The sequence below is a fragment of the Ictidomys tridecemlineatus genome, chromosome 10, assembly GCF_052094955.1.
Source record: "Ictidomys tridecemlineatus isolate mIctTri1 chromosome 10, mIctTri1.hap1, whole genome shotgun sequence".
NCBI classification, from domain to species: domain Eukaryota; kingdom Metazoa; phylum Chordata; class Mammalia; order Rodentia; family Sciuridae; genus Ictidomys; species Ictidomys tridecemlineatus.
The window spans coordinates 72,574,455-72,599,827 of record NC_135486.1 but is presented as its reverse complement, the minus strand read 5'-3'; the positions used below and the strand labels follow the sequence as shown (position 1 = coordinate 72,599,827).

The 25,373-nt window shown below is 39.5% G+C and overlaps 1 protein-coding gene across 2 annotated transcripts in view; it reads left to right on the top strand.

Annotated features, from left to right (window-relative positions):
* The first annotated feature begins 248 nt into the window (after positions 1 to 248).
* Positions 249 to 25,373, top strand: part of Itih5 (inter-alpha-trypsin inhibitor heavy chain 5) — an 86,245-nt gene continuing 61,120 nt past the window's right edge. For both annotated transcript variants that reach the window (XM_013356396.4, XM_021723040.3), the window contains exons 1-4: positions 249 to 437; positions 8,839 to 8,883; positions 22,094 to 22,257; positions 22,961 to 23,062. In XM_013356396.4, coding sequence (XP_013211850.2) covers positions 348 to 437; positions 8,839 to 8,883; positions 22,094 to 22,257; positions 22,961 to 23,062 — 401 coding nt within the window. In that variant the 5' untranslated portion in view covers positions 249 to 347. The remainder of the gene's footprint in view (positions 438 to 8,838; positions 8,884 to 22,093; positions 22,258 to 22,960; positions 23,063 to 25,373) is intronic.

The following is a 25,373-nucleotide window of genomic DNA, read 5'->3' as shown; positions in this document are numbered from 1 at the left end:
GCAAGCAAGGGGAGAGGACCCACTGGACAGCGCACAGGTGGCCCGGGTGGGCGCGCGACTCAGGCAGAGGGTACCCTGCTTGGACCCGGGCTAGGGGAGGCGGGGATAGGAGGTGGTAGCGCACCAGAGGCGGGGCTGGGTGTCCAAAGGGGCTCTCGGGGAGGCAGGACCAGAGTGGGGACGCTCGGGGAGGCGGGGCGCGGGGGTTTGTCAGCGGGGAGCGGGGGGAGGGCCAGCGGGGGCGGGGGCGGGGCCCAGGCCAGGGCGCGTCCGCAGCTGCCGGAGTCCCGGGATCTCCTTGCGTGTCCCTCCCGGTCCCAGTGCGGTCCCCGCGCTCTCGCCCCACCATGCTTCTGCTTTGGGGGCTGTGCTTGGGGCTTTCTCTCTGCGCGGGATCGCAGGAAGAGGCACGGAGCTGGGATGACACTTCGGAGCAAGTAAGCGGGAGAGCTGGAGGGAGGGGTGGGCGGGGGCCAGCGCGGCTGCGGTCCCCTCCCTCAGCCCGCCTGGGCCGCGTGGCTTCTGGACTGGAGTCTTTGGGCAGTTCGGACGCGGGGCAGGGAGGCAACACCTCCCTCTCCTTTCTCAACTTTCTGCCCCAAAGCTTCCCCACCTGTTGGTCACTTGTGGGTCGCTTCTCCATCATCCGCGGTGCCAACCTGACCCCGAGACTCCCGCGGAACTGTGCCTGAGACTCCAAGTTCTTCGGGACCAAGTTAACTTCTTGGCCTCGGGTTATCTGGACATGTTTTGGGCGGTCTTTGTTAATTTCTGAGGCGACAATCATGTCCCCAATACTCACAAGATTTCATCTTTACTAAGACTCTGTGGTTATTGTTGTTGATCCAAGGAGAAGGGACAACCTGGGAAAGTTCCAGACTCCTGGAAGATCAGCTTTTCCCACGTGGAAACGGGGAGAACACGACTTTCCCATTCGGGTCTCAGCAATGGGTTAGCAGTTTAAAAATCCCCCGGAACCAAAGCGTCTCAGCTCCCTTAACTGATATTCAGTGTGTTTGCTAGAGCTTGTGTTTTAACTGGCTTAGCCTCACAGGTGAATAAAACCAGGGAATATGAAATCCCAATCTGGTGTCCTGCAACTAGGAAAGCCCTTTGGACAGTATATAGCGGCTTCACACAAGTGGCACTGTAGAGACCTGTGAGAGAAGTGGCTGCCACAGTTAAAGTGGACAAGCTGCTTGCACACACAACATTTTAGTGACAAACTGTTCAGTTTAAAGCATGTTTGTAGGTTGGGAGGAAGATGTAAGCAGGGTACTTCTTTTCCCTTTTTTCCTGTCCCTCCTTTTGAAGAGCAGATCTGGAAGACCAATCTGCCCAGTCCGTGGTTAATTTCATGCAGACTCTGTCTTATGAATGTGTTTATCAGTCAAGTCGGGGTGGCGGTAATTCTTTCTGGGGGTCATCAGATGGAATAATCCATACAAATCCCAAGAGGCTTTTGTGTTGGTGTAGAACAAGTGCAGACTTTGGATCCAGAGACAGGCTGGTCCCATCTCTTCCATTTACAGTGCAGTACCTTTTGAGCATACAGCCAAGGACTTAGATACCATGTGGTAGGGACCTGCTATATACAGTGGACACTCAGTACATGGAAGGTGTTTTAGTAAGCAGTAAAGGGCATGATCGGTAGCTGTCTGGGTTTGAGTCCTGATTCTGTCACTTACCGTCTTTGTTACCTTGGGCAGATTAATTAATTAGTTAATTGAATGAGGTGTTGTTAGTCTGTTTCTAATTAAAGGTAAATGACAAATAAGAATTGCATTGCTTAAATTTCTTCTTACATAAAATATAGGAAAATATTAGTTGTGTATTTAAAACAGGGTTGGCACTGCATGTTAGCAATTGCTCTTGTGCAGCAGGAGAGCAGAAACAAAGAATTTAGAGTAAAGATCTTGTAACTTTTTTTGTGGGATGGAGGAAAGGCAGTGTGGGAAGGACAGAAGTGAAGATTGTGTTATGAACTAGGAGGACCGATTATAGCTCTAATGTCCCCATGTCCAGGCAGGCTTAACACTCTCTAAACTTTCCTTCTTAGAAAAACATGGATTCGGCCCATTTAATGGTTTTATGTGATCTTTAATATGTAGTAATAATTTGTGTTGAAAATGACTAAATAAAAAAATGCCAATAAAAATAAAACCTTTCAAAGTATGAAGTTCTATGAAAATTTGCAATTGTACCTTTGAGTAAAGCTCAAAAATAGAATAAGTGCTATTTTAAAAATTTAGTTATTTCTTTTTTTTCTTTTTTTTGTGAAGAAGAATTTAAGAGACAGGTTCTAGCACAGACTTCCTGGGTTCACATCCTGGCCTGGCACTTGCTAGGGGATTATTTAACATTTCTGAGCCTTTATGTCTCAATAAGGATGACAAAACTATTTAATTACATGAATTTGGAAGAGTGAAAGAATTAATGTACTTAGACCTTAGATCAGAACCTGGAAATGTTGTGAGTACTCTATTCTCAAATATTATGCTCTTCAAAATTACGTGTAAATTTAATTTAAAAATTGTATCCAGATATGTGAATTTTATGCAAATCTTAATGTAATTGTATAGGCCCATTAACTTGCAATGCAATTCTTATTTGTCATTTACCTTTAATTAGAAATAGACTAATAACACCTCATTCAAATTCCTGTCTCCACCCCAACACTACTACTTTAAAAGACTCTTTCAGAAAATTAATCTTAAAGAGGAAGTCCTCTTGTATAAAATCAGTCTGCTGATTTATATGTTTTGTAAATTTTAAATTTAAGTAAAGATTGGCTGTATTCCTATGATTAGCAGTTTTAACTTCACAAAATAATAATAGACACCAGTTATTGAATGTCTTCAGTCTCTCAGAGAGTTTGTTAAGAACTTTGTGTTAAAGAACTCAGAAGCCAAGTGTGGCAGCACATGTCTGTAATCCCAGGAGCTTGGGAGGCTGAAGCCGGAGGATTGCAAGTTCAAAGCCAGTTTCAGAAATTTAGCAAGCCCCTAAGCAATTTAATGAAACTCTGTCTCAAAATTAAAAAATTTTTAAAAAGGCTGGGGATGAGGCTCCATGTTTAAGTGCCCCTGAGTTGAATCCCCAGTACTGTCCTCCCCATTAAAAGCAATAAAGTTCTAATTAATCATCTTTCAAATATAGTCATACTGCATGGGTTCAAATCTGGGCCCCACTATTTCTTGACTGTGTATACTTGGGCGAGTAACAAACTCTCTGTATCTCAGTTTCATCATCTGCAAAAAAGAGTTGATAATAGTTCTTGCCTCATTGGCAGGGGTGGATTGAGGTTTAAGGATGAAAGTAAAGGATAATTTGCAGAGCCCTTTTTTAAGGGAAAGAATATCAAATTATGACTACAAAATTAGGTACTAAAGGGACCTCTTATTTAGAGTGATAAATTGCAACAGATGACAACTGAAAAACATCACAAATATCACCCAGTTTTAGGGGTCTCTTACAAGGGAGGGAGCTCCAAACTTATAGTCTAAACATAATAATATGGTAATAAATTGTGGTTTCCTGGCATGAAGGAGAACCCTCAGTTTGATAATAAATTTGATGATAAATTGTATGCTCTTAGGGTTATTGTGAGGATAGAGTTAATTTAGGCAAAGCATTTGCCTATAGTAGACCCTAAGGTAATAGTAGCAGTTTTTAAGCATTTATGTCCAGCCTTGTTAAATCTTCACAAGTTCCATGACAAGGTCTCAGTGACCTGATTTACAAAGGACAACCAGAGAAGGCCACCAGAAGAAGCGATGCACCCAGGCTAACTGGGCAGAGCCCACACCAGAACCCAGCTGTGCAGAGGTCAAGGCTGGGGCTAGCCTTGACTCCTCCAAGCAGCAGCCCCCTTTCATGTGGACAATTTAGTTTTTTTAAATGTAATATTCATTTGTACTCCTGGCACATCAATAGTGTTCAATAAATGCTGATCAAATTCTAGCATCTATTGTAATACATTTCTAATTCCCCTAATTTGGAAATTTCTTATAAATTTCCATTTAGAGTCAGTCACATCTTTGTATCTGGGGGGAAAAACAGAGAAGACAAATACATATGTATGTGTGGTATGTGTGTGTCTGTAAATATATCAAACTTTCTAAGGGCAATCCCAGATTGTGCAAACTGCAGGCCCCTCAATAATGCCTCCCTTGTGTGCATGAATGTGATTGCTGAAATGGAATTGTAGAATTGAATGGGGAAGGAGGATGCTGTGGAAGAAATTCCAGAGATGTGCTCATTCCCAAGCCAGCCATATCTCATTTCTTGGGGGTGGAAAGGAGGGGTGGGAGTCCTGAGTACTGTATGATGAGTTGTATGTGACTCTGTGTTTCTAATTAGCACTTTCTCAAAGCCTTGGATGCTCAGGTTTGAGGAATCTTGCTCAATGTACTGTTGGAGTTGCAGTTGGGAATGTGAGTAATGTTTCTGTGTCCCTGGAGCTGCAAGGTTGAATCAGGAAGATGGGGCTGCGGGATGAAGACCTGAGCTTATGTTTGTGTGTGGGAATGGTAGGGTCAGGGACAAGTGTGTGTCCTGAACCACTCATTATTTTCCTATAAGTAAGGTCCATTTCCATTATTTTTTTCACAAAGAAACAAAACAGATTGACTTGCCTTAAGGCCAACTGATATTTTTTTCTTAAAATTTCCAGGAAATTGTTTGCAATTTTAGCCCAAATTTGAAGTTTCTTCTTTCATTTCTGAAGTTATAGATACCCCAAATTGCAAGTGGTTAGTAACTGAACAACTTGCAGCAGCTTTACCCCAAAGGAAGAACAGTTTTGTGCAGGTGACATAGAGTATTTCCAAAGGGAAATACTCCCACACTGGCTCTTCTCCAACTGGTGACAAACAACATCTTAAATGAACTTCCATGTCTGACCTTGGTTTGGGTTCAAGTTCTACAGCAGACCTCTAAGGTAACTTGTCTCGTTAGTTACCTGTATTAAACCTGCTTCCTTTTCATCCCATTCCACACAGACAAAGCTAGATCTAGTCGTACCTCTATCATATAGCCCTCCATAGTCACTCAAGAACAAAATGAACTTGACCTTTTCCCATTCCTTTTTTTGTTTTTGTTTTTCCTTTGTGAGACTGGGGATTGAACCCAGAGCCTCACAAATGCAAGGAAAGTGCTCTACCCAGCCTTTTCCATTATATATATATATGATAGTAAGTCCTTGATGGTAGAAATCATGGCTTATATTTCTTAATAAATATTGTGATCTGGACATTTGATACTGGGAAGTAAGCTCTACTTGCTAGAACCAAAGAATCCTACTTGATCCATCTCTTTAGGTTGCAAGCAAGTTAGTGGGAGCTCTGAGATTACTATTTATGGTAATTCTTTCCATGAAGCTGAAAATCAGTAACTTCTTTGTTCCCAGTTCCTACCCCCAGATTCTTATATAAGACAATGGAAAATTACTCAAACAATAAAAAGGATCAGGAATTTCTAACTCAAAACAATGATGATGACATTGGTGCCATTTGTACTTCCAGTCCTAGCTGGCACCGGGAATCTGTCTGTACTGGGATGTTTTGGTTCTGGGTCAACCTGAGTTTAAACTTGGACTGAAGTGTAGCCATCATGATCCCCTGAGACATCAGATAGTCATCTCAAAAATGGAAAACCCATTTCTCTTGTTCTCCTTAAAGCTTGCTTATTTCCTTGTAAAATCTATTTTAAAAAGGAGGAAACTTCAAAGAAAATACTTTAGATCAATCAGAGAACTTAATACCTAGAGGGGTTGGGCTTTCCTTCTGACCATAGTTATTTTTAAGTGTTCCCCAGTCTATTCTGCAATGTTAGGGAGGGGAAGGCCTCAGATGAACCTGCAAAACTGGCAAATAACTTGCCCATGATCCTTCCAGTGGTTTCTGATACATCTTACCTCCTTTTAGAAATCAGAGATCACCATCCACCTGGGAATTGTTTGGTTCCCATTTGGATTCAGGGTGGCTGTCAACCTAAATCCTGTAGTTTCCTTTCTGTTCTTGAATTTTGAGTACGAAGCTATATAGTAGCTTCTGGTTTTAACTTATAACACACACACACACACACACATACTTGGGATAAGGAAGAGGATAGGGTTAAACAATTTTTGTAATACAATCAGTTTTCAAAAGGAAATATCTTTATTGTTTTTTCTATATGGAAGGGACCTGATAGTTTATCAAAACTGAAGAAAATACAGAAAAGTGTTAAGAGAAAGAATTCAACCATCCCAAAGTAACCATCATTAGCATTTTGGTACGGGTTCCACACATAAAAACACTTATACTTGCAAAAATGGATCATGTTAAATGTAGTGTTTTGTTGCCTGATATTTATACTTTAAATTGTGTCATGAATTTATCTGTCAGGATAAGCTAGGTTATACTAGATAACAAGCCCCTCATTTATTTCTTGCTTATGCAACTTGTCTGTTCCTGGTTGGCAGTGGAGCGTGTATGTACATTGTTGTCCCTTGTGAACATGGGCCTGATGAAGTTACCGATCTAAAAACTGCTAATTACTATACTGGAGGATCAAGTGTCTATAATTTAATTCTTGGTCCAGAAGTGACAAACATTACTTGCCTTCACAGCTTATTGGCCACAGCTAGTCATGTGGATCCACTTACCTTCCAAGGTAGTAATCTTTCAGGAGGAGAGCTAGAAAAATATTTGATAAACAGCATTAAAGTTTAGTAACAAGAGGATTTGTTGATATCTGTAAATATAGATCCACATCATTATTCTCAACAGCTCTGTTGTAATTAATGTATCATGATATATTTAATTGAACCACTTTTTAAGGATATTTTGGACAATTTCCAATTATGAACAATTGCTTTAAAAGTTGCAAAGAATTTTCTTATGTATCTATTTTTTCTACTGATTTCTCCTCCTATGATATTTTTAAAAATTTATTTATTTTTTATTTTAATTTGTAGACATGACAGCAGAATGTATTACAATTCATATTACACATATTGAGCACAATTTTTCATATCTCTGGTTGTACACAAAGATATTCACACCGTTCGTGTCTTCATACAAGTACTTAGGGTAATGATGCCCATCTCATTCCACCATCTTTTTTTACCCCCATGCCCCCTCCCTTCCCCTCCCACCCCTCTGCCCTATCTAGAGTTTGTCTAACCCTCCAATGCTCCCCCTCCCAACCCCACTATGATTCAGCCTTCTTATTTCAGATAAAACATTCAGCCTTTGGTTTTTTGGGATTGGCTAACTTCACTTAGCATTTTATTCTCCAATTCCATTCATTTACCTGCAGATGTCATGATTATATTCTCTTTTAATGCTAAGTAATATTCTATTGTGTATATTATACCTTTCTATAAGTAGAATTTTCAAATTAAAAGACATGCATTCAGGTGAGAATATAAAATGTTATAGTCATTTTGGAAAAATGTTTTGGCAGATTCTTAAAAGTTAAATTTGCCAGTAATTTCAGTAATAGGAAAATAAAAGAATGTCTCCAATATAAAGGATTGACTGTGAATCTTCATTCAAGTTCAGAATCATTCAAAATAGCTATAAAGTAGAAACAGCCCAAATGTCCATTAGCTGGCGAGCAAATGAAACGTGGAACATCCATACAATGGAATATCATTCAGATATAAAAAAGAATCGAGTACTGGTTGCTGCAGTATGGACAAACCTTGGAAAAAATCATGCTAAGTGAAAAATGCCAGACACGAAAGTCTACATATTGTAAGTTTCCATTTATATGAAATGACTGAAATGGGAAAAACCATAGGGACAAAGTAATTTAGTGGTTGCAAAGAGGTGGGAGACAAGAAGAGATTCAGAGGTAGGTGATGGCTAAAGGAAATAGGGTTTCTTTCTAGAATAGTAAAATGTTCAAGTTGATTATGGCCATATCTGCACAACTCTGTATATGGTAAAAAAATGTTTTTACTTGTGCACAGAAAGGAATTAATTTCATTTTATGTAAATTACACTTCATACCATTGTTTAAAGACTATGAAGACAATCCCTGGCATATTTTTCAAGATTCTGATCTACATTGTCAAATTACCCACCAGAAAGAAAACTTTATTACTCTTAGCAATAACCGTTTACACTGCTACTATTGAGACAGAAATTTGTCATAAGTAACATTTGGCATCTAGCTACAACTTTCAAGTCAGTCTGGAGGGGCCCATTGATTATGACTGTGGTTTTTAAAGAGGGTGATTTTATCACTTTTCTAAGTTCCTCTGCTGTACATGGGAAAACATGACAAATCAACCAGGAAAAACACAATAAGAAAATTCATGGTAAGGAAAAAAAAAATCAGGGTAAGTTCAGTTTTGCTTTCAGAGTTTCTAGGAGGGTTTTTTTTTTTTTGTGTGTGTGTGTGTGTGTGTATGTGTGGTGCTGGAGATTGAATCCTGAGTCTTGTGCATTCGAGGCAAGCACTCTACCAACTGAGCCACGTCCCCAGCCCTCTAGGAGTTATGCGTTGCATAATGAGCCCATCAGAATAAGGCTGAGTACCTTCACTGATCATAATAGGTACAACAGCAGGGAGCTCAATGTCAAGCCCAAAGTAAAATGAGAGAGTACAGATATTCTAACATCTGTCCTCTTACAGGAAAGACCATTCAGGTGACCAGGCAGGTTAAGAGCTGCCCAGATCTGTTGGCTCCAGTTCTGGCCTAGAAACAAACTCTGATATAAAATTAAAACTACCTTTTGAGATAGACAGTCCTTTTGGTGAATTTGAGTGAATCTGAAATTTAACCCTCATATTTAAGGACACCTCATGATCTTGTTTTTCCATTTCTCCTCTTCCACGTAGGTTGGACTCAGGGTCCCAAGGCAACTCAGGCTGCTGCAGAGGCTGGTATGTATACCCTGGTGCATCTCAAAAGTCACTTCCCTTAGTCCGCTGGTTCTTTTGAATCAGGCACACACTTTGCATGCAGGACCTCCATAGCTTCTGGGGTTGCTCACAGAAGAATTCTAACAGGAGTCCCATAGCTGATTCCTTTATAAGTTTTCTAATTTAAGTGGATTTTCCTTGCTTGAAAGAGACTTGATTATTTCAGTAGGACTCTAAGAACAAAGCCTGAAGTTTCAAAGGCTTTCTTTTAAAAAAGAACCTAAACATAACATTTATTTTTTTTATGGCATCCTTGCCCAGGAAAGAAACACTTTGTTGTGAAGTCCACGGGTAAGGCATCCAAAGAATTCACTTTCACAGATGAAGGCAGCTGGTTGAAAGCTGGGCAAGTTCTCACTGCCTGATGGAGGCTAGTAGGTCAGAACTTGAATAAAGTTCAGAAACTCCAAGAGCTTGTTTGAAGCAATCTCAGTTCTTCCTTATGAATGTGTATGTGGTGAAATATCAAAGCGAGGAGACATGTCTTAGGCTCCAGGGAGGCTTTCTTTTCTCTGGCGGGTGTTTGAATTGATTGTCTCATCATTAACAGTATCACATCCATTACCATCCTTGTTTGGACTGAGATTTTGTCTGTCTGTCTTTCTCTTTCTCCATACTTGGGGATTGAACCCAGGGGCGCTCTACCACTGAGCTACCTCCTCAGCCCTTTTAATTTTATTTTGAGATGAAGTCTCACTAAGTTGCTGAGGCTGGCCTTGAACTTACAATCCTCTTGCCCCAGCCTCCTGAGTTGCTGGAGATTCAGGCACGTGCCACCACACCTGGCATTTTCTTTTTTTGCTTGTCTTCCTCTTCCTCCTTCCTTCCCATGGTCCTCCCAATTCTGCCTCCTCATATTCCCAATTTTGTTAGCTTAGTATTTATTTTTTTCCAGGTTTTTATCCATGTGCACGTACCATAGATTAACATGTGTACTTAAGTATGTCAAAGATTGTGAAGTATCTGAGATTTTTCCCTGTTACCATTTCATGAACGCTAGCAGGAAACAGGAGACTCCTGGGTCAGGAGTATAACATTTGCTCTATTCCTCGACCCCTGTCCCTGGATATGGTGACCCTTACACATGCAGTTGGTTACATGAGAGCAAACTTAAGTTTAGGGAACATGATTTAATAATACACCAACTAATACACCAACTGCCCTCTGAACTTTCCTGATTTTTGCCCTTGCAGGAAAATATTCTCTTTATTATTCTGGACATTAAGCCAACTTGTCCTCTGCTATCTTCCAAGGCTATTCACTAGACAAATATCCTTGAAAAGATAGTGCAGAACAAAGCATCCAGTGTCAGCTAGTGGTAAAAGTGCAGAAATTCCAGCGACTCATGGGAAATACTATTCTAACAGTACCTACATATTGTTATTCATTCATTCATTCAACAAATATTTTTTTTGAGCATCTATTACCTGCCCAGCACTGTTGTAGGCATAAAATATCTCGCCTTCCACAGAGCTTGAGTTCTAAAAGTGGGTGGAAATAGATTTTTAAAAAATCGAAATAAAAAATAAGTAAAAGTAACAGCATATTAGTAACTGGGAAGATGACAAGTCCCATTGACAAAATGAGCAGTGGAAGATGGGACCTTATTACACCTACCCATGAGATTTCTGCTTATTGCTTTAAAACAGTGGGGACCTTCAATGACCACTGATGTTGGCCGATAGCTTACTGTGTGCCAGTCATTCCTCTTCGGTTCTTCGTGTCTTGTCTCAATTACTCTTATCATGGTTTTTGGGGGGCAGCACTTTACAGATGAGAAAACTGAGGATCAGAGAGATTGAGTAACTTTTTCAAGATTACATGGCTGAGAAGAGGTGGCAGGACCAGGATTGAGTCCCAGTGATCTGGAAGCTTCTAAGTCCATGCTCTTAACTAATGCACCAGCTACTCCCTGAATTATATGTATTTTCTATTCCTTATTATTTTCACTCCATAATACATTACCTGGCATAGCTCTACCCATTTTTAAATGGCGAACACCATTTAAAACCCAATGTCATTGATACATTACAATTTATTAGTCAGTCTACTATTGATGAACTCTTAATTTATTTCTAGTTTCTTCTAAATAGTGCTAAACAACAACAACAACAAAACCCCTTTTTATATACTGTAATTCACAGTGCTTTAATTCTGTGGCTTACATTTTCAGTAGGAAGATTGCTGATTCAAAGTGGATGTACATTGATTTTGACAGATGTTTTCAGATTACTTTTGAGTACTATTGCTCTTAATACTATCTGTATTTATTCCATTCTGTCACCAGTGATGAATATGCACATTCCTCTTATCACCAATACGACTACTCTTTTGGATTTGCCAGTCTCTTAGATATAAAGTGATATCTCGTTGTTCCTTTGGTTTCTCTGAATAATGTACAAGTTTGGAAATTTAAAAATAGGTTTGATAGCCATTCAGAGTAGTTCTCTGAATTGCATTTTTCAGGTCCTTTGCCCACCTTTCTATTGTGTTTTTATCCCCTTAATTGTCAATGTAGCTGAGATTTTTGCATGTCACAGATACCTTCTGTCTTCTAAACCTTTCCCCCGTAAAACTACCATTTGCCTATTAATTTTGCTTAGGGTATATTTGTCATATAAAAGTTTTAAGTTCCAAAATAATAGATAAATTTATTTTTTTTTCCTTTAGCCTCTAGTCTTTGTTCTTGGTAACAAAGACTTTCTTGATCCATTGGCTTAGACTCTTCAGAACATCTCTTAGATGTTCTTGGAGACTTCTTCGAGTTTTCAGTCTTATTTTCACACATGTTATAAATTTTGTATCATGAACTATACCCATCCAACTGGAACCAGAACGATCTTTCCAGCAGCAGACCTGGCATATCATGCTGGTGCGTGCATATCCTCAATGACTCCACATCACGTGTGGGATAAACTACAGGGACCAGGAGATCTGGCTTCTGCCCATGTCTGGAGTCTTAGTTCCCTTTCTGAGTCTCCTTACATTCTGTGCTCTAGCTATCTCACATTAATTATAGTTCCCTGAATGCTCCACACTTTAATTAATGAATAGAATGTGAACAGCAACAGCTGGTCTTCTCCCACCATGGCCAGGCTGCAAGGATTTGCTGGATTTCTATTCTGAATTAATTAGGTATCCTTTTTATGAAGCTCCCTGGCAACACACACACACACACACACAAACACACACACACACACACACACACACACACACACACATTTTGACAAGCAGGGGTTATCTTTGTGTCTGAGTTTCCATGGTGCTTTAGGATACTGGCCTAGTTTTCCTAAAATGATTCTCTGCTGACATTGAACCCTCAGACAGCAGAGGCCCTGTCTCCATGGATTTTTGTAACAGGTATTCTAAAATTTGTCACCAGGAACTGTTATTCAGGTATGATAAGATATGAAGACGCAGAGGAGATTTTCATGGAGGAAGAAGGCGGTACTCATAGGTCTCTAGAAACAGGGGCTGCGGCACCAATACGGGGTCGCATGTGCAAGTACCATGGTCTGTCAGGAGGCAGAAGGGGCAGGGGACAGCACGACTCAGAGTGCTTATTAGAGTTTCCATGAGAAGAAATGGGCATGGCCTGGTGAGTCTGCTGAGTGAGCTTAAGCCTGGAGAGTTTGCATGATTCTGGGCTGTAACAGTTGTCCCATACCTGCTCAGGGTGATGCAGGATAGGGAGAGCATTGACTTGGTGTGAGAGTTTGATAGAGGAGGTGGTTGGGTGTGGGCCCAGGACTGTTGGTTCGTGTGTGGAAGGTGTGCGGGTAGGGAAGTCATCCGCCCTCTCTAGGAATGAGAGGGACAGTCCCTCCAGGATCAAAGCCCCAGCTGCCAGAACATCAAGAACACAGAAACTGATTGTTGGCTACAACACTGCAAGGAGCGCGATTCTGGGCCTCATTGCCTCAGGGAGGCTACTTAGGCCTGTGTCTGTCTCCCTGTGCCCAACTCTGGCCTTCAGGATGTGTCCTTTTCAGCAGATTATAGAATGGGGATTTTCCCCCTACAAAGATGATAATTAAAACGTAACACGTTTCTACTATCTAAATAAAAGGAAATATTGCAGAGTACGATGCATTACTGCATGTAGGCGGCTCAGAGCTGATGGCCCTTGTGTCTGCAGAAGGGTGACATGATTTCCCAAGGTGGTCAATACGTACAGCGTGCATTCTGGAAAGGGTCCTTGTCATTCATAACATGAAGACGCGTGCTTCATCCTTTTCCTCAAGAGGAGAGGCGTGAAGGTTTAGCTAAGGTCTTTGGGCCCAGAGTTAGCCAGCGGCCACAGCAAACCCTCCGCTTCTAGAAGACTCGAGAGAGTGGAGTTAGAGGATTTCTGAGGGGGCAGAGAACCCCTCAGATTATTTCTCCTAATGGACACTAAAGAATGTTAGACCAGAAAAAACAGGTTAATCTAGGAAAAGGCACTGGGTCCTGGGTATTGGCAGCTCCCACCCCACACATTCCCATTGCATTTCCAGATGACAGCTTGAGTAATTCAGGACATCCTCTGGGTGGCTTGATTTTAAGAGACTCACATGAGTCATCTGAAAACCTTTGGTCCCTTAGGCAGCTAATTAAGACACTCCCTGCCTCAAACTACTTTTCCATCTGTTTTGCTTTTGTAGGAAAAAATAATGAAGAGATTATACTGTGTCACAGGAAGATTTTTTTTTGTGGCCCCCCAATTTTCCAGTTGACATCTCCAAACAAAATTATTAATTATAAATATGGAAAACATATTTTAAAATACTGTGTACTGGGAAAATTTGAGGTAACTGTTTTATATCCTTCCTCTTATGACAAATTTTTCATGAATCTCTGCCATTCAACATTCTGTGTTTGTTTTTTAATGTCATTTCCTCTGTCACCTACCTGCCCAACACACTTTCCATAGTGTATTCATGGCTGCTTCCAACTTCCCTGTCTGGTGTTGTTAGAATTTTCTTTCTTTCTTTTTTTAGTGGTGCTGGGGACTGAACTCAGGGCCTTTTGCATGCAAGGAAAGCACTCTACCAACTGAACTATATCCGCATCCCAGAATTTTCTTTTTGTTTTGTTTTCTCACATACAAATTCTGCATCTATTTGAAAACCTTTTCTTACTTTCTATAATTTTTTTGTTCATTTGTGGTGCTGGAGTCAAACCCAGGGCCTTGTGCTTGGTGGGCAGCACCCTACCATGGAGCTATACCCTGTACACTATAGCTTTCTTTCTTCAAACTCTTGAATATTTTACAGTTAAGTTTCTGCCTATCTGAAGATACATATATACATCTCCTTCCCTATATCTTATTATGTTGCTTTCCTCCCATCTCATGCCTTTAGAGAAGGAACCATGTGTGGTATTTCTTCCCAAACCATTATAGAATTCCATCTGTAACAGTACTTAATACATACTAGTTTATTACATTTCATTTTTTAGTGGATATATATTTTTCTTTTTAATTGTTCAGAAAATTCAAATCAGTTCCATAAACGTTTTTTTTTTTTCAAGTTGTCCTCTCTTGCTGAGAGCTGTGGATTGAAAAAGAAAGAAGTCATGGTTCCTGTTCTCCATGCATTTACAATGTAGCAGGGGTGGGGTAGGGATTGGTAGCTGCAGCTGGTAAAGACATGCACGTAATTGATTCCTGCAGACTCTAGAGCTAGCATGCAGAACCAAGAGGGCAAGGCTGTGGTGTGTAAGTAACAGCAGGGACTCCTGGGAAAATGGTAACTGGGCAAAGGCAACAAGATGAAAATAGTTTCTTAAGCTCTTTTCAACTTGTCTCTTGGGCCCATAAACTATGCCTCATATTCTTGATGGAATATTGTGGAACATTCTACTACATCCATAATCTTAATTTAAGGCCCAAGAAGTTACTGTAATAAACAATGTTTGTCAGATGTCTTCTAGTTTTCTCATTTTAAATTGAATAAAATTATTTCTTATCACATAAATAGGAACCCATCAACATGACATCAAAAATAGTCCCAGCGTATCAAGGGAAGCAGATTTTCAGTTATTTTTAAAATAGCACTGGGCAAGAACTCCACTGCAGGAGCTAAATTTTATTTAGAATGCTATGTAGCTAGAGTTATAAACTTCTGTTGAACTAAGGTGTAAACTTAGCACGTCCTCTGCACCCTGAGTACCCGACTTTTATGTAAGAGTTCAGTGACCAGTTGATAAGAATTTTTGGAGAATGTCAGAATATGACAGCAGTTCAGCATAGATTCAGCTTAACATCCTCTCTCCAGTGTTTATAATTTAGTGGATGGTAATTGAGGTTCATAAGTAACTTTTGAATCAGCAACAAAGACCACGTTCTATTGAGTGTATTTTGGAGTTCTGTATTTCATTGGTTATCTAACAACTATGGTTGTGAAAGCCTTTGGCAACCAGGTTGCATGTGGAATCCTTTCACGAGAGAGGCAGGATTGGAAATCAGGGACTTTTGACTGTCATCCTGGATATGCTACCTCCTACCTGGGTGACCTGGTAAAGCCACATGGTAAATGACTTTATCCTGTGTTGGTAAAGTGAAGGGATTGAGGTGACAGAGTATTTTTCTGTATATTTTGACTTTATAATTTATACTCTAAATTCCTCCAAAAATATTCCAAGGGTGTTGTTGATCTTTACAAAACATAGCAAACGAAACACCTACTGGTCATAAATAGCTTAGAGCAACTAACAAAATGACTTCATGCCACTCACTGGCAAGTCACACTAAAGTAGGACTGTACATTCAGATGTCTACAGAGACTGGGAAAGTGTTCCTGTTTTCTTTTGCTGCATAAAAATCTGCAAAACTTAGTGGTTCAAAGCAACAGCCATTGCTTTATTTGATTTGTAGGGTAGAAATTTGGTCAGAGCTCATGGGAGTGATTCTTTTGGCCAGTAACATCAATGGAGATTGCTCAGTGGTATTCAGTTGGCAGATGGGCTGATCTGGAGGGTCCAGGAAGCCTTCACTTAATGCTAGGCTTGGTGGGAGGAGAGTCTGAAGCTGGGCTCATTGCCACCATTCACTGCAGTGCCTGAATGTGGCCTTGCAGCATGGAAGCATTGGGGTGGCTGGACAACTTACATGGCCATTCAGGACCTTGAGAGACTGTTCCAAGAGACCTGGATGGACAAGGCTTCTCGTGACCTGGTCTTGTAGTTCCAGAACACTACTTCTAGAATGTTCTATGGATCATGTAAATCACTAAGACCCAGATTCAAAAGGAAATGAATCAAACTTCACCTCTCCATGGGAGGAGAAAGAATTTGTGATCATTTTTATTGTTTATTTTTATTAATATTTTTTTTGGGGGCTGCTGGGGATCAAACCCAGAGTCATATGTGTATCAGGCAAGGGCTGTACCACTGAGCTATACCTCCAGCTCATGATCATTAAAGCTTTTTTTTTCATTTTAATTTTTTCTTGTGATAAAATGCATACAATTAATGTCTTAGCTCTTTTTAAGTTCATAGTTCAATAAGTACATTCACACCATTGTTCACCTACCACCACCATCTAGCTCTTTTTATCTTGTAAAATCGACACTCTGTCCCTATGAAGCAATAAATCTTGCTTTAGCTACCTCATTTGGGTGGAATCACACAATATTCGTCTTTCTGTGTCTGGCATATTTAACTTAGTATCGTGGCTTCAGGGGTCACCCATGAAGCATATAACAGGATTTCGTTTCTTTCAATGTGAATAATATTGCATCGTATCATATGCCACATTTTGTTTTTCCATTCATCCGGTGATAGATACTTGGGTTGTTTACACCCTGTTGTGAGTGATGCCGCTCTAAACATGCGTGTGCAGATCTTGGCCATTTTTAATCCACTTACAATGGAGTGGACTAAGATGGGAATAAGAAAAATCCTAGCGAAAACACCACCAGTCTCAGCCTCACAGTCAATGGGCAATTGGGATGGGGAGGCCCGGGGTGAGAGGGGACCATGGGATATTGGATATGAAGCTGATCTGAATGGGCAGTGCCATCACTACTGGCAGATGATGGTGCTATGGGAAGGAGAGCTAGAGTTTCCCCACTATATATTCTAATAGAAATAGGCATTATAGATTTTTGTTTAAAATTTCCCAATTTTGAGATGTTGTTCTCTAAATGTGAAAAAAATTTAAAAGATCACAAGTCAAATAAAATGTCTACCAGCTATATAATTTGAGATCTCTTTCTAAAGCACACTGATCAATAAAGATATGTAAATGATTGATATAAGGGCCTTATCTGTTCCAAAAGTGGAGATAAGGGGTGGCAAACTTTTTCTTAAGGGAACAGATACTATTTTAGGTCTTGTTAGATCCATGGTCTCTGCTACAACAATGTGGCTGCTCAACTACTCTGCCACTGTAGCCTCAAAGTAGCCAGAGATAGTATGTAAATGAATGGATGTGGCTGTGCCCCAATATATCTTTACAAAAGCATGTGGCCTGCCTTCCACAGTTTGCCTACCCCAGGTGTGGATGAATTAGAAAGGAGGGGCATCTGAAGAGAGTTTCAAACTATAATTCAAAAATAATTACAAAGGACTGGTGGATGATGGGAGGGATTGATTAAATGTAGTACATTAATAAAATGTAATGCAACTATTTAGAAAATAATGAATCAGACCTTTTTGTTCAGCAGCAGATGATATTTTTTAAAAAAATGGTAGCCCTTTGACATGCCACTTCTCCTGTTAAGATAGGATCTGTTCTCTTTGCCATTGAAATTGTGCTTTTGTGACTGTCATGGCTAACATTATAACAGAAGTAATCCTATGTGATTTTGAGGCTGGGGCATACAATAGTGTCCACCTTTCTGTTGGGAACACAACCATGTGATTAGTGAAGCCTCTAGCTTCTACATAATCATTCTGAGGGAGCCCCTCAAATGAGTGAGCCTACACATAACACATTCAGAAGGATCACATAGAGGGGCCCTGGGATAAGATAAAATCCATGCCAGCCATCTCATTTTCATAACCCCAGCCACCATTTGACTGTGAAAGAGTCAAGTCCCAACCTAGTCCTCTGGAATCTGTGACCCACAGAAACTATGTGAGAAAATACTGATTGCTATTGTTTTAAGTCACCATTTTGGAGTGATTTGTTATGCATAATGAAATAACTGGAACATTGGGGAAGAAAGATGAAAAAACTACTATATCATCAGGTGAAATGAAAACAAATGAGTACAGTATCTGTATGGAAAGTTATACCCCAAACTGTTAAATACTGCCTCTGGGGAATGGAAATGTGGATCCCAGGTGGGAGGGAGATACATACTTTTCATTTGGCATTCAGTGTAATTTGAAGTTTTTACCATGTGTCTATGTGACTTGGTATTTTTTAAGAACTAGTTTAAATTTTAAATAAAGTCAAGAAAGATAAAGTTAAAATTTTCTTAGTTCACAGGATTTTTTTTTTTAAAGCTTCTGATTCCCATTAACTTAGCATCTACAGAAATCAGAACTATGTGCAGTATATTTTTAGACTCTTCACAAATTCATATGGGTGCAACCGGGGACTTTTTTTTTGTACACCAGCTCAGATTTAGAGATAAAAGAATATATTTAATCATGAATAATTTAGAAAGAAAATCTGCTTCCAGAAATAACACAAATCAAAGTCAACACTTCATCTCAATTCATGGTTTTAATTCACCTTAGGTCCCTTTTTTTGAAAGATCATGAGATATAAATTTTAATTTAAAAAACCCAACAGGTTGTTAAGCTATGAAGATCATTATCATTGTCATCCCCAGTCTAATACCCGTCGTTTTTACTGAAATGTATTAAATGTTTTTAATGACATCATTTAAAAGAAACATTTGGTTAATCTTAATGGACTCTCTTTTTAATTCAAATCACATCTGTGTAGAGAGACAGACTTTGTCCTAAAGAAACTGGAGTTTCATAAAAGAATGTTGCACCATCCAATTATTTCTGAATTCGGGAGTTATTTCCTAAATCCCAAAGTTTATTCCACACTTTTGGCTTTGTCTTTAGTTCTGTGGATCCCAGAAGTGGATGTGATTCTAGTGACATATTCAAGCCTTCCCAATTTACAGATGAAAAACTATGCAAAGGTGATTACCTTATTAAATTACTGTAAAACAGTGATTCTCAAACTTGAGTATACCTCAAGACCTCTTGGGCAGCTTGTTAGAACATGGGTTGTGAAACCATCCTCTGGGCTTCTGATTCTGTGGCTTGGGATAGAATCTGAGACTCTACCTTTCAATCACATTTCTGGTTTGATGCTGGTGGCTACACTTTGAGAACCAGTGTTTTGATATCACTCTTTGTCAGACCAAACTGGCGAGTTTCTTTTCCTGTTTTAGCTAAAATTATTTCAACAGGCTATTTATTTATTTACTTTTTAACCTCATCCTTACTTAGCTGTTCTCTAAGTGTTATCTTCCCTAACTTTCTAAGACACACATGTCCCCCCAGCATTTTCCCTAAGCTGTTTCAATTTTGTCTTTCCTTCTCCAAGACTGGAAGTTCTGCCATAAACCAATACAGACACCAATGTTCCTGACATGCTCACGTGGAGCACCCCTACTGCTCTGTTCTTGCTCGTGATCTTGGCTCTGATGCTTGCAGTTGGCCCCCCTGGGGGTATTTGAATATATTCTCAGATCACTTTATGTGCATACACACTTCTTTAGTGCATCTCAGAAGACATCTCTTAAGCTCTTTGTGGTTTGCTGGGCTGACCATCCATGATTTTACTCAAAGATTTTGAGTAAATTGTTTTAAATAGAGTTACCTTCTGTGGTGATCCTTTAGAACAGGTTTATGATTGCCCTTCCTACCATAGGGATAATATGCCTTGGCATCAACAGATTGTAACCTTGTATGTATTTTGAAAATGAGGCTAGGCTGTAAATAAAGCAGGTGAGGATTGAATTGCTCAGATGTTGCCTAACAGCAGAGAGTCCAGTTCCATCAAAGTAAGCTGACTCCATTCAACATTTATGGAGGCCTGCTGTGTGTCACAGACCAGGCTGAGATTTGAGCACACAAGGGTGAGTAGGCCCGTCGACACAGAGCTGCCAGGCAGCCTCACATGATGATAGCAGGTGTGCACTTTGGAGCAAGTGGGATTCAGTTCAAGTTTCTTTTTTTAAAAATTTAAAATATTATATTTCAGAGATTATATAAAATTAGAAATACTTGCTATAAATACTTGTACTTACAACTTAAGAACACTTTATTATTTTGGGAAGAAAGGATTATTCCATAAATAAAATGCATGATTTGGTTATTTTTACTAATTTGCCCGGTAATGTCAATATTTTCACTTTGAACTACAAAAAGCACTTAGATCAAATATCATGTGTCTTGTTTTACAAATGAGGATACCAAGACTCAGACAGGTAGAAAGTGCAGAGCCAGAATTAGAATCTGGCTCTTAGTATTCTCATCTAGAGATTTTTCTTACTTACTTCACTGAACAGTGAACTTATGAAAGTCTGGAATAGAGAAAACACAAGACCTAGGCATAGGACATCTGATAGAACAATGAAGAATTACAACCCAAAGGTAATATGCACAGGAAAGAATGCAAATAACACCTCCCATCTCTCTCTCTCTTTTTTTTTAGATTCCTTAGACCTTTGTAGGAATCTTTTTTTTTTTTTAAATTGGTTGTTCAAAACATTACAAAGCTCATGACATACCATCTTTCATACATTTGACTCAAGTCTCATCTCTATTACTCGTTGGTCTGGACAAATATGTTCCCTCATTAAGCTTAAGTTTTTGCCATAAAAGCAAGAGTAAAATACCTCCTTTGCATGTCTGTCCCAAGACTACACAATGTCTTAGTCTGCTTGGACTTTCATAACTATAGACTGAATGTCTTACACAGCAGGAATTTGTTTTTTTATATTTCTGGAGACTGAAAATTTCAAGATCAAAGTCTAGATCTAGCAGGGTTTCATCAATGGTGAGGGTTCTCATCATGGCTTGTAAATGGCCACTTCTTGCCGTGCCATTTACTTATTTCATGGCCTTTTCTTGGTGTGTGCACTTGGAGAGAGAGAAAGAGAGGAAGGGAATGGAGATCGTGTCTCCTCCTTGTATGAGGCATCTTCTCCACTGTGTCCTCTTCTATGAGCACTAATCCATCCTGAGGCCCTATACTCATGACCTAATCTAACCTTGGTTACCTCTCAAAGGAGCCACCTACAAATATCACCACATTAGGGATTAGGGTCTCCGCATATAAATTGAGGGCAGCACCCAGTCAGCTCATAACACACTTGTGAATTGCTCAGCCAGTTCCTGGGGTTAAAGAATCCCTCTTAGTAACACCTTTTCTCATGGATATTTCCTTCCTTCTTTGGGTTTCTGCTGCCAACTGTCTTAAGACATAGCACTATTGCAGAGACTAGAAAGAACAGTGAATAGTTTTACTGGAGTGGGGGGGGGGGTCTTAAATCTGCATTGTTAGCAACTACTCTTATCAGAAGCTTTAGGGATAAATTTAATTAGCGCAATCTTAGATTTCTTTTTTCTAGGAAAATTCCCCAAAAGCTCTCTTGAGTTTAGTATTGATTCTTATTTTATAATACCATAATTACAGTCCAGATGGGGAAGCCCTTGCAGATAGTGTCTATAAATGGATATTGAAAGGAATTTGAGAATGTGAGAATCTTCAGGCATGTTCTGATGTTACAAGTTGGTGATCCTGTAAATGTGATCTCCAAGTTGATGAAAGTATTAAATATGTTACATATTTCTAAAATTCTGATAAGTATTGATCTATTGAAGCAATGTGTCTTTTCTGTTAAGTTGGAAATCTTCACTATATTCTCTTGTTCAGATTAGTTTAAAAGAGTTGCTTGTGGCTTCTGTGTCGTGAATTGTTTATTCAGTCAAGGTTATTTTTACACATTAAGTGAGTTAAAAATGGGGACATAGGGACAACGAGAGAGAGAGAGAGAGAGAGAGAGAGAGAGAGAGAGAGAGAGAGAGAGAAAGGGGGGAGAGAGAGAGAAAGTGGGGGGAGAGAGAGAGAGAGAGAGAGGAATCACATGCCAAAGGCTCTCAAATGGAATATTGTTTCCCTTCATGGAAAAATGCCTACATCTACCCCCAAATGTTTTCACCATGTTTCCATGCATCAGGAAGAATCCTGTTGTTTTAATTTCAACAGAAAACCAAGCCCTTGATGACAGAATTCTCGGTGAAGTCTACCATTATTTCTCGTTACGCCTTCACTACAGTCTCCTGCACGATGCTGAACAGGGCTTCTGAGGACCAGGATGCTGAGTTCCAGATGCAGATTCCAGCTTCAGCTTTCATCACCAACTTCACCATGTAGGTGGCATGCTGGCGAGAGATGGAGCTCTGTGTGGGAGTGGTCCAGATTTGTGTGGGGGAAGGATTTATATCCCATTAGATGGCGTGTGGATCCGAGGGCTGGTTCTCCTTCTTCTTTCCTTCTTTGGTTCCTTCCTGCCCACCTTCCTGACTGCCTTCATCTCTTCCATTCTACCTTCCTTCCCTCCTTCCTTTTCTTCCTCTTTCTTTCCCACCCCTTCCCCCTCCTAGTCCACTCTGGGATGGCAAATAAGATTGAGAGGGGCTTCCTTAGGAAGGGAAATGAGGGAGGGAGGTGAGAGGGGCCATGGTTAGATTGAGACCTGAATGAGACAGTAGGAAACCTCTGACATACTAGCTGAGGTTGTTTTCTGACTCAAGAGGTAAAAATTGGCAAAACAGGGGAAGCATTGGGTTTAATTTTGGTCTGGGCAAGAATCAAGTTGGTGAATCTTCATGGACGTTTGAGCAGTTATGATTTTCTCCTGGAGAATCAGAGACACCCTGGGTTGGGTCTTTTGAAAATTGCCCTTGATTGAAATGAGTGGTTTAAGGCTAATGCCCTCGTCTGGAATGCATTTAATCTGAATATCTAAGAGGCAAATAAAAATATTTTCTAGGGTTGTCATGGTTCTGAGAACCATGTTTGAGTCTATCTTGGAACTGCAAGCTGGTAACATAGCTGTCTGTCATGTTTCAGGATTATTGGAGAAAAGGTGTATCAGGGTGAAATTACAGAAAAAGAAAAGAAAAATGGTGATAGGGTAAAAGAGAAAAGGAATACAACCACAGAAGAAAATGAGTAAGTATTGTTTAATTAGGAATTAAAAATCCTGTTCTACAGTGTCAAGTTTTCTACCCCTTGGTCTGTTTCCTGCTGTCTTCCAAATATTTTTTCTTTTTTTAACTGAAGTAATAAGTACACATGATTAACAATATAGTAGATGAACATTGGTAATAAAAAAGATAAATTTATTACACCGTTCCTTGGTTTTTACTTCCTAGAACATCTGCTTCTAATATTTCTGTGCTGAGTTTTCTTTGTAGTTACCTCCTAACTCTAAAGTGTACGATAGTGTTGCTTTTTCTTGATTTCTTAATAAAAATAAAGACACTATCTGAAGAAGGAGGATTTAGCAAATTTACAACAGTCCTACTTTCTCTTTACGTTCAACATTTCCATATTATTATTTTCTTTCTTCTTCTGCTGATGAAGTGTTTCCACCCCTCCTATCTTTATGTGGGGATTGACCCCAGGACGTCATGCATGGGGGGGGGGGGAAGCACTGATCTACATTCCCATCCCTGTCGCTGCTTCCTAAATGATGACATTCCTTTTCTTACCCTTCAGTCTACCTCTCTTTATTCATTTCTTGAACTCATCTTTTGTCACATAATCATTGACTTGTTACATTTTCATTAATGTTATTAACATTTAAATTCTGATCTATAATGATACTTGTATTCTTTGTAAACTTGGAAACAAGTATTTATTGAAAATCAGCTATTTATTGAAAGCTAATAAATAGCCTTTGCCTTTCAATTACTATATTAATTACATTAACAGAAGAACAGCCTAGTATTCACTAATAAGATTACATTTTCCCCTCAACCAGACAAATGTGAAGGCCTCTGTTCCCTTTGCAGAGAAATGATCTAAGTACCTAGATTAAAATGGCCTAAACTTGTAAGTGTGATTTTTTTTTTCCTCATTAATAAAAGGACACAGCTTTGAGAAAGTTAGTTCTTTAAAATCAAAGACCGTCAGAACCTTTGTAGTCAGTTTGTAAGAATGAACATCTTGCTCTGGTCTAAAAGACCTAAGTCATTTTGATACTGAAAGCAAATGAGGTTCAGAGCTTCAGATAAGGCATTTTCACATGCAGAATTCCACGTTTATCTTAAAAAAGTTACAGTTTCCAAGGACACAGAACTTTGGCTCTCCTTCTGTGTCCATGCTGACGTTAATGGCCTCACAAGCACCTCTCCTTTGCTTGGTGCCTGTCCAAACTCAGCTTCATTGAGTTTTTACCTACACTCTACCCTTCCCCCAATCCCATAATAACCCAGTTTCTGCCTTTGTTTGGTGAGATGCCTCGCAGTGCCTCTGGTATGTGGTCTGTCTTGCTGCAGCAAATTATTAAACCTCACTTTGTATTCTGCAGCTGCTTCCCAGGTTGTCTTTATCAATTTTGTTCAGAGTCAGCCACAGCTTACTTTAGTTGGATCATAACATACAAGTTTCTGTTTTTTGGTTTTTTTTTTTCTGGAGTTTCTAATTGCCTTCCTCTTATGAGAGAGAACTTAATTTTGTTACTATTAACGTTGAGCAAGACACATAATTCATTTGAAATGAGGACAAAATGAATAGCCGTAACCAAGTTTATGGAAGCAATGACATCTACATCATCCAGAAGCCTGGCCAACAGCAATTGGAAGACATCACTGATTGGGAGGCATTCCGATTTCAGAACCATTAAAACATGCTGTGAAAACATGGCTGTCTCCAGATCCATGGATATTGTTATTCCTTTTGCAGCCTCATTACAAAACATTTACCCTGGAATCACTTTTCATTTTTTTGTGGGTTGGTTTTGTGATTTCTTGGGTTCCATATTTTTTTTTCTTTCTTGGTTTTCACCTTTACTTTGCTGAAATATATTCTGAAGTAACTTCCTCAGAATGAGTGTGTGAGCGATAGATTTTCTGAGCCTTCATAATATTTTATAATATTGTATGGAATCAAAGGTCACAGTGATTTTCATTTTGAGCTCTGGGGTATTGCTTCAAGGTCTTCAACATCTAGTATCATTGCTTTTGTCTTTGGTGTGATCTAGTATCATTGCTTTAACATTTCATCTGGTAGTCTGATATTTTACCATAATGGGTTTAGCTATCAATCCTTTTCTGTTCATTCTGCCCAGTGTTCAGTGGAACTTTTCCATCTCCGTATTTCTGTCTCTTTTCACCTCTGGGAAATAGGAGTACAAGAAGTCTATCGGCTTATTCATTCATTCTTATATGAATTAGAATTATTTCCCCTTTATTTGATCCCCTTTCTTAGTCTTATCCTCTTGGGTCCTCTTGAACTCAAAGTCAGCAGTCTCTCCGAG